This window comes from Pteropus vampyrus, unplaced genomic scaffold (assembly GCF_000151845.1).
Source record: "Pteropus vampyrus isolate Shadow unplaced genomic scaffold, Pvam_2.0 Scaffold498, whole genome shotgun sequence".
NCBI lineage: Eukaryota > Metazoa > Chordata > Mammalia > Chiroptera > Pteropodidae > Pteropus > Pteropus vampyrus.
This window is the reverse complement of record NW_011889279.1, coordinates 842,844-852,909: the sequence shown is the minus strand read 5'-3', so window position 1 is coordinate 852,909 and position 10,066 is coordinate 842,844. Positions and strand designations below refer to the sequence as shown.

Genomic DNA, 10,066 nt, shown 5'->3' with positions numbered 1-10,066 from the left:
TCTCTCAGAAATATGGAAATAAGTATTATTAACCCCAAATATCTTTAATTTGGCCCTTGATTAAATTTTATTTAAAACAAAAATCTGTAGCTTTTAAAAATAGGACCCCTTAGAGAGACTGAGTTTATCAAGTCGTTTTTGAAAATTAGCCTTTTTTTAAAAAGAAAACGTTTTGTGAAAAGGTTTTTGAGGCTGAGAAAATTACACGTTTCCCAAACTACTAGGATTAATAAGCTATAGGCCTGGAGCTTTAGTGTATAGAGTAACTGCCGCGCTCACTGTGCAGTGCCCTGTTGGCTTATCTTCAGGGTTTCTTGTGAACCCCTGGGCATCACTCACAGAAGTAACTCATAAGTTCTCTCTAATCCAGTATTCCTCAAATTTATTTGAAAATTTTATTGTCAGCCCATGAATTTATTAATCTTAGGAGTGGTGCCAGAGGACTAGAGGTCCATTCTTGTAGAAGTATATACAATATATAAGTGATTCCCTGTATTGGTGTATTTATACCTCTTTAATTTGAACTTTTTTGGGCATATAATTTCATTATAAATTTGGCTGTAGCAAATTAGAATACAGTTTGTCGAAATGGTAGAACATATCTTGCCATCAAAATTATAAGATGTTTATCCATGAAAGGAAAAAATTTCCTTGTTTATTGTCGAAATTTAAATGACTGACAAGGAGAGGGAAATACCTTATTAACCTTGTGTTCATTCCTTGATAGCACCATAATATATTGCATGTAGGTTACAATAATTTTTTGGTATGCATAATTATTTGAAGCTATTTTAATCTAGTAGTTTTAAAAATTAAATGCACATATTAACAATTTAAATAATTCTAAAGAGTTAGTGAAGATATCAGTGAAATAGTGGAGTAAGGACATCTAAAACATCACTCTTTGCCAAAAAAAAAAGTGGAAATATTGGTAAAAATTGTTAGAATCAACTTTTTCAGAACTCTGGAAATTAACCAAAGGCTTACAGAAATCCGGAGAGCATTTATTCGAGAAACTTGAAAATATGGCTCATTCATGATGAAAAAATCAATAAAAATTGTCTCTGAGGAAGTCTGGATATTGGACCTACTAGACAAAGATTATTTTTTAAAAAACAAAAGCCAAATTTATTTTTTCGTTTCTTGCATTTGAAGTACTCCTTGATGACATCTTTGGCCTGAAATCTTTGCTGTAGTCCTTAACCACCACACAACTGCAACCAGCCACTTTCTGGGGTTTTCCCTCTCTATCAATTTTACAAAGGCTTACCCATTCCCTTAGTTTCTTGTTGTCATCAACCTTAATTAAGTTGATTTGGTGTTCAGCTCAAAGGGCCTCCAGCAACTTGCCATACACAGGCTCATCACAGGTGGGTACAAGCACACAAGGATGGGCGTGGCACTGGTCTTAGGCTTTGACAGCTTTCTGAACTCCACATGATAGGCCATCGTGGATGAGGACGGTCTTCAGCATCTTTTGTAAAGCAGTATTAATGTCTGTTACACCTCCAGCAGCAATGCATTCCTTGGCCATGGCGGTGGGTTATGGTGGAGCCGAATCTTGAATGCACCCAAGCCTCTGCACTACTCCGCAGCAGCAGGAAAAGAGGAGACAAAAATTTTTAATCAGCTATTTTAAATATGTTTAAAAAACTGAAGGAAACCATTTCTAAAGAACTAAATGAATACATGAGAATGGTGTCTCACTAAATAGAGAATATCAATAAAGAGATAGAAGTTATTTTTAAAAGACCAAATAGAAATTCTGGAGTTGAAAAATACAGTAACAGATAAGAAAAGGTCACTAAAGAGACTCAACAGCACATCTGAGTAGGCAGGAGGATCAGCAAACTTGAAGATAGGGCAACTGAGATTATGCAGTTTGAGGAACAGAAGGTAAAAAAAAGATGAAGAAAAACAAACAGAACATCACTGACTTATTGGGACACCAACGAACATACCCTAGTACTCAAATGGAAGTTTTGGAAGGAGAAGAAAGAGGAAGAAAGAACTTTTAGAGTAATGATGGCCAAACATGTCCCAAATTTGATGAAAAACATGATCTACACATCCAAGAGGCTCAAACAACTCTTAGTAGGTTAAAGTCAGAGGTCCATCCTTAGACATATACCACACTGTTAAAAGCTAAACACCAAGAGAGAATCTTGAAAGCCCTTCATCACATATAAGAGATAACATATAAGTGAGAAGCCCTTCATCACATATAAGAGATAACATTAACAGCTGATTTCTCATCATAAATCATGGAGGCCAATAATCTTCAAGAGTTAGTGGGAAGTAAATTTCCTTCTCACGCTGGACTCCCAATCCATAGAGGCAACCACTATAACTTATATCCTTCTAGAAATATGCAAACAAGTATCAATAATTTCACCAGCTCACCCAAGAGTTATAGAGAAGATTCTCACTTGATATAACATTAGCAGGAAAATAAAAAGATCTATTTATATTTTTCTTAAAAGTTTTTATTGACCAAAAATACCTAGCTAAATTTACTTAGGATGTAGACTTAGAAAAAACTAATTTATGGAAAACAAGGAAAGCCTGAGAAACAGCCAAAATCCCTAAAGAGACATGATATCAAAATATAGTATGGTGTCCTGGATGGGATTATAGAGCACAGAAAAGACATTAGGTAAAAACTATGGAAAGCTGAGTAAAGGATAATCCTTAATTAATGTGTCCATATTGGTTCATTAATTATAACAAATCCACCATACTCATGCAAGACATTGATAATAGGGAAAACTGGGTGTTGGTATATAGAAACTTCCTATAGAATCTTTGTAATCTTTCTATAAATTTAAAACTTTTCTAAAAAAAAATGTTTATTTTAAAAAAACATGCAGAATAACAACTCTTATACCATAAAACAGTAAGTCAGGAAAATGTGAGTCAGTTATTTTTTTCAAATACTTTTGTTGTAGAAACAATATAAAAATTGAAAGATAGTATAATGAACTTTTTTTTATCATCGAATTTTAAATTATCAGCATCTCTTGGCTATAATTTAATCTTTCTCTGTAGTTTGTTTATTTCTCTATACCTGTGTGTGCATGCATGCATGTGTGTGTGTTTTCAGTATTTTAATTCAGTTCCTTGAGACTATCCTGGCATCTTGCTTGTCCAAATGCATTTCTTACTATTTAATACTTTTTTTTCAAAAATAATGACCATGTTAATTGTGTTAGTTTTCTATTGTTGCATAACAAATTACCCAAATTACTTTACTATCTTAAAGCAACAATAAACATTTATTATCTAACTCACATTTTGTAAGTAAAGAATTTAGGAGTGACTTAAAATGGGTGATTTTGACTCGATCTCTTATGAGATTGCATACCAAAATGTGGACTGGAGCTGCAAGAATCTGAAAACTTGGGCTGGAGATCTGGTTGCAAGATGGCTCCCGCACATGGCTAAAAAGTTGATGCTGGTTGTTGGCGGAGGCTTCCTCCAGAGCAAGTGATTCATAAGACATCAAAGAAGCTAGAGTGCCTTTTATGATCTAATTTCACAAGCCACATATAACCACTTCTACAGTCTGCTCATTAAAAACTAGTTATCCAGTCTGATCTGTACTCAAGGTGAAGGAAGTTAAACTCTACCATTGAAGAGATGAGTGTTAGAGCATTTGTGGACATATTTTAAAACCACTACACTATTATACCAAAGTTAACAGTTTCTTTTTATTATTCAATACCTGGCCCATAATCATATTTCTCTGATTATTTTGAAATTTTCATTTTTACAGATTTTTTGTTTCTTTGTTTCATGGTCCAAATGAGGTACACTAATATTTGGTTGTGAGATAACAAGAAAGACAATATTATCAAGTCAGACTCATAAGAATCAAGAATGTTACCCCCAGTCAAACACGACCAATAATTTCAAGGGTAAAGGTAACCAAAAGTCACAAGTGAAACATGGAGAAATCTGGAATTGCATAGGTCTTGTCTTGCAGCGGAAGAATGTATCCTGGTCTCTATTAAACATGACACAAAAGGGAACTATTTAAGTTATTGAACATCTTTTTATATTTCAGTTATTGAACATCTCTTTAATTATATAGCTTGTGTGGCATTTTTTAGGGAGCCATACTGCATAAATCCATACATTCTAGACCTATTTATAGACTCTCTACATCTAGTAAATATTATTAATTTGTTTGGCAAGTCTGTCATTAGCATGCTTACAGGGAGATTTAATGAGATCATGGTTTTTGGAAGTGAATAGTAGGGGGAGAAAATAGATTACAAGTTTGCTGCTAATCCTTTTCCTCTCAAGTTCATGTCTTTTACATCTCTTATTCTATTAGTTTCTTTTAACTATTCTAGTTTTTATTTGTTAGAGAAACTGGGTAATTTTTCTATACATCTTCTGGATTTGCCTGATTGTATTTTCATTTAGTTTCCTTTAACTTGTTCCTCTTTTATTTCCTATAAGGTGGTAATTTGTACTCATCAAGGTAGACAGGTTTGATTAGATTCAGTTCCCATTTTCTTAGAAATGAATCCATCATGAGTGGTGTTTTATACTTCCCTGTCACATCGTATCACATGGTACAAGTCTTTTTATCTCACTTTTAGTAATGGTGAGTTGGATCATGTCCCACACAGCCATGTTGTCTATGAACTTTTTATTTGATTTTGCATTTATTGATGATCTTTGCAAGAATTCTTATTTTATTAGAGTTGCCAAATGACTTTCTAACTGTCATTTATAGATCATTTTTTAAAGCTATGTATGCATACCTTTTTTTCGTATTTGTTTTTAGATACTGCATATAGTTTTATTTTAGTTGAGAGTTAGATACTTAAATTTCTTTATTTTGTTTTTTATGCCTTTGGAGAAAGTCAGGGCAAGTCACATTTAATTCTTTTTGTACAGGCAAAACTGAGTGACAAGAGAGGGTGGTTTGGTTGGAACCTTTTTTCTCTTTTGAGTTTGAGCCTAGTGAATTTCTTGAATTAAATTTGTGAGCTAAGTTTCTGAAAGTGTATACCTGATTTCAGAGGTATCGTCTTACGTAGTATAGGAACTGTGCTTTGTTATCCATTCTCTATGGTTTATCTTACCTGCCTTGTTTATTGCTTTTTAATTTCCGTAAATAACATATTCTGCTGATTAACATATTCTGTCATTATTTCCTTTCAGATTCGAATGAAAGGGTCTCTTCCTTCACTGAGTCCTTTCCCTCAGTCCTTACTTAATTACTGTAAAGGAGGTGTAGCATTCTTTCGACCTGGAGCAACTGGAGACCACAAGCTTGATGAAGTTTCCATTAAAGCAATAGGTTTGTCCAAAATGCACTACTTGCTTAGAAATTAGGCCTAAATCTTAATAATGATATATTTTTCATTTGATTTGGGAAAATTTCTGTACAACAAAACACTATACTGGCAATGAAAAGACAGTATGTATATGTTACCACCACGGAAACATAAAGTGAAGAAAGAAGCTAGCTTGCAAAACAGCACAGTATGATTTTATATATTTTTGTGTACTTCTTTTTAATAAAAAATTGTTTTATATTGGAAATATAAAATTTTTAGTATTGAAAAATTTTAAACTTAAATGTCTATAAGTGATTTTCTAAGTAAATTAACTATATAGTATTAAGTAGGGCTATGTGTATTGGCTTGAAAAAGATCTATATATACTTGGAAGTTTAAAGCAAGTAAACTAGTAAATAGTTATTTACTCTTTAAAAATATTTTCAATATTTTCATGCAACTGACATGCACGAAGTATTCTAGAATAATATGCATGAAAATTCTGAAAGACTCTATGACTTTTATAAGATGTTGGCAATGAGCATATATTTCTTTGATAATTAACAAAATAGACATTTATTTTGAATAAAATAACCAGCAGTGATGAAATTGCTACAGTATTAATGTACATGATGCACACAATCTTCTTTCATATTTGTATTCCTGATTTAGGCTGCTTCAGAGAACTTTGTGCTTTGTGTTGGATGCTGCATATCCGTGACAAGTTATCCTATAGTTGCAGACAGTATCAGAAAGCAAGAGAAAATGTGGAAGGAAAGAAGGTATTTACCTGCAAAAGAATAAGAAAAATGAACACGCATTACTCATGAAATTATTGTTGATAGATTTTACTGTTTGTATCAAAATTTTCTTTTGAACTCATTCTGGTCTGTCCACCTCAAGTGAAGAAGAAATTAATTTTTTCAATATCCATTTAGGACCTTGAAGTGGAGTTTGACTCTTGTATGGTTGAGCACTGTCTCAGTGCAGTGGAATGGGCTTGTAGAATGCTACCCTTCTCTCGATTTTCTAATATTGAAGAACTTATTCAGGATCTAATTTTGAGCCTTATTGGAGAGCTGCCACCAATCAGAAAGGTAATGTGAATACAGGTAAAAATAAACTAAATCATAATGAGAGACTTTAAAGAATTTTTATTTTAATTAAGAATGATGATGCTCATAAAACTTATTTTCAAATTTTTTCTGAAGGTAGCAGAAATTTTTGTGAAAGCATTTCCTAATCCTGAAGACATAAGGGTTCCTTTAAGAGAAAAATATCACTCTCTTCATCAGAGACTCAGACACTGTGTTGTGAAAGGTATTTGTCATTTCTTAGATGTCTGATAAATTACTGAAGATTTTCATTTTGTCCTGAAAGCATTTATTTTCTAGTGCTTATGTTTTTATGCATTTCTCCTTTCCTTGGAGATAGGAGTATGAGAAGGCAGAAGCATTTCCCCATTACAGAAGCACCAATTCTGTTGCTTTGGAACCAGACAGTGCTGGCTTCATATTTTTCTTAGCTCTGTCAGTAACAGTGTGACTATTGGCAGGTTGCTCAGTCTCTCTGATTCTCATTTCCTCATTTGTAAAATGACTCTATTAATACCTTCTTCGTGAATGTGTATTGAAAGAGGATTGAATAAGATAAAATATATAAAATGAGGATATAGTGCTTTGCATAATGTACATATTTTATTGAAAACTAGTGCTCTTCTCCATTTATGGTTGTTTATGCTTCGTACTTTATCCTGTATATTCAAGATGACCTTGTGGAAACTTTTTTATTGTGGTAAAATATACATAATATAAAATTTACCATTTTCAAGTGTATAGTTCACTGGCATTAATATGTTGACAATGTTACAGAAATTTTTAAAGAATTCAAATTACCCTCTTAAAGAACTATAATCTAGTATTTAAGTCTAGTTATGTCCTATGATTGCACATTATTGCATTAATATACTTGTATTTGTGATTTTTTTATTTTTCTTAAGACTTTTTTGACATCCTCTAAAATGTCCTGTTTATGTATTGATAATGTTTGAGATTTTTTCTGTAGGCAGCCTTGAAAAACTTCCTTTCCAATTGTTTCCCATTACTCGAAGTCAGAAAGTTGTCATTGTTTCTTTTTTTGTTTTGTTTTGTTTTTAATAACTATCTTTTGATTTTTGAGGTAGTTAAATTCTTAATTTTTTGTTTTCCAGAGTACACTTTTTTTTTTTTTTTTTTGAGTCTGGATTGTGTCCCTTTTATTATTCCTTAGTAGACCTTCTCTAGCTTTTGCAGTTCCACCTTAAAGGTGGAAAGTCATGGTATGGACCATGACTTTTTAATGAATATTGAACAAGCATGATCTGTAAAAATGTGGAAATAAGCCTTAGTTGTCAGTTAGATTTCATGTCCCCTGGAGGGACCAGAATTGGATCCCTTTATGTCTTGAATTGAAACAGTTTAATGAACTGTAAAGTCTTCCATTCTTTTCTTTCTAGGTCCCCAAACTGAGGAAATGATGTCTGTTATCATGCATTCTGTCCATAAAGTGAGGGTAAAAGCCCTAAAACGTGTGCAGAGAAATATAGGTTCTTTTGAGATGAATATATGGGAGCCAATTGAAGAAGAAAAACCAGCCGAGGTTCCAGGTTTTGACAGATTTTCCCTGGGGACTAGTCTGAGCAGGAGCACACTCACAGAACTAGGGAGTTCTGTGGTACATAGTGATGCAGATACAGCAGATACCTTCTCTGAAGCTTTGTCAGTTGAAGAAAAAAGTAGGATACATTTCTATCAAAGGTACAGTTGAGATCGCTTAATAGCAGGCATTCACTTCCTTTGGAAAACAATGCTTTCAATGTTTCATTCAACTGATGAGCTGATTTTTGCCCCAGCAACCTCACTGATTGTACTATTAACAGTGAGAATAAGTGCTTCCCTCCCTACTTATGAGGATGTTGGAATGTAAAATGAGACCATTCATTTGAAAATGTATTTCATCTAAAATACTATTGAGGAGTGAAATAATTTTGTCATGTGAAAGTATAAAATCAAATGAGTAGATAAAATTCTGTAGTTTATGGGAGGACTTTTAGTTCTTTCAGTAATCTTTCAGTACTCTTCAGACTTAAAGAGTGTAGGATTATTGAGTTAGCTATATTGTTTTTAAGTTCCTAGGGAAGGAAATTGCACATTCATTTTTGAATCTTGCCCATAAATTGTTGAAAGATTCTTGCTTATCATTTAAACTTCTATTTCTCTGATTTAAGCAGATTTTTTTTCTTTCTAGTATCTTCTCTTAAGCAAGATTATGGTTGATTACATAGTCTTTCAGTCATGGGAAGGATAAATTGCATAAATTGCATTTTATCCTTCCCATGACTGAAAGACTATGTAGTCAACCATAATCTTGCTTAAGAGAAATAATTCCATCTACTTCAAACATCTGCTTAAAACATATCTAATAGTATTATAAATGGTGTGCATATTTGATCAAACAATGGCATTGTTAGCATAGGAGTACCCTGGAGGCTGCTTATTGTGCAATTTTAAGAAGAGACATGGTGACTTCAGCCCAGGTGCCTAACAGGAACCTTTTATTTCTCTTATTGAGAGAACTAGGGATCTGTGTTCTGCCCTAAGGGCCATGTTGAAAGGAAACAGATTTTAAACTAATTACAGTTGGCAGTTAAGGTGAAAGTGTTTAAGAAATCCCCAACTTTCGCATGGTAAGGAATCCCAAGGGCAGCCCTGCTTGCTGCACGTTGTACAGAGGGAGCTGAAAAGGGAAACAAGGAACTGCAAACTAAGATTGTTCTGGTAGCTGTGATTGTTATTGACTTTTTATTCAGTAGAGGACATTTTTTTTCCCCCTGAAAAGCATTTATGTTTCTGTATAGGGAAATGTCTGCGAACACATTTTAATCTCTTTTAACACAAATTTTTCCTTTTGATAGTAAAGTGTTATATTTTTTAGATTCAGAATGTTCAGCTCTAGTAAACACAAAGATCATTTAGTCTAACCCTTTATTTGAAAGATAGGTTATCAAAAAAAGGTAATCCAAGAAAGGTAGGTAATCAGAAAAAGATAGGCATTAAAAAAAAGATAGGCATTAAAAAAAAGATAGGTGACTTAAAACGTGGAGAGCATTTTTATTGTCAGTTCTAAGTTTTAGTAATTAAATGACTTTTGTCTTTTCAAATTTTGTTTTGCTGTAGAAACAGTGCAAATCGCGTGGAATTGGCATTGATTGGTAAGCCCAATGATAAAAAGAAAATATGTAATCAGAAAGAAAATCCTAAAAGAAAAGAAGATCATGAAAAGTTATTACAAAATGCGCTTCCTATTATAGGTGTTTGGGAATTTGAACGCGATGATGATGAATATATTAAATTCCTTGATCTCTTCTTGAGTTATGTTCTTGAAAGGGACCTACTTGGTTCTAAGGGTCCTGGCATTCCATTTCTAACCAGTTTTTCTGGACATCTTAGAGAACATGAACTTAATTCATTACTTTTTGATGTACATACAACATTAAAACGACGTCAGGGTAAAACCAAAAGCCAGAACGTATTTAGAGCTGGCTCCTGCTTTGTTCTTGCTCCGGAGTTTAATGAGTCTGAAAAATCAGAAAGCCAGGCACTTTCCGCTTCAGTACTGGTTAATCAAAGAATCAGACCTTTTTTAGAGAATCCTTTGAATGAAGTTAATAAAAATGAAGGAAAGAGTGGATTGTTTGGTTTAAAACAAAAGTCCGTTTACAGAATACAAGA

At 33.2% G+C, this 10,066-nt stretch overlaps 1 protein-coding gene and 1 pseudogene across 1 annotated transcript in view; one reads left to right on the top strand and one right to left on the bottom strand.

The window, feature by feature from the left end:
* Positions 1 to 10,066, top strand: part of CUNH5orf42 (chromosome unknown C5orf42 homolog) — a 100,826-nt gene that overhangs the window by 35,081 nt on the left and 55,679 nt on the right. Inside the window, exons 20-25 of the mRNA XM_023524826.1 lie at positions 5,179 to 5,317; positions 5,970 to 6,079; positions 6,236 to 6,394; positions 6,509 to 6,617; positions 7,792 to 8,092; positions 9,512 to 10,058. Coding sequence (XP_023380594.1) covers positions 5,179 to 5,317; positions 5,970 to 6,079; positions 6,236 to 6,394; positions 6,509 to 6,617; positions 7,792 to 8,092; positions 9,512 to 10,058 — 1,365 coding nt within the window. The remainder of the gene's footprint in view (positions 1 to 5,178; positions 5,318 to 5,969; positions 6,080 to 6,235; positions 6,395 to 6,508; positions 6,618 to 7,791; positions 8,093 to 9,511; positions 10,059 to 10,066) is intronic.
* LOC111732841 lies at positions 42 to 2,010 on the bottom strand (annotated as a pseudogene).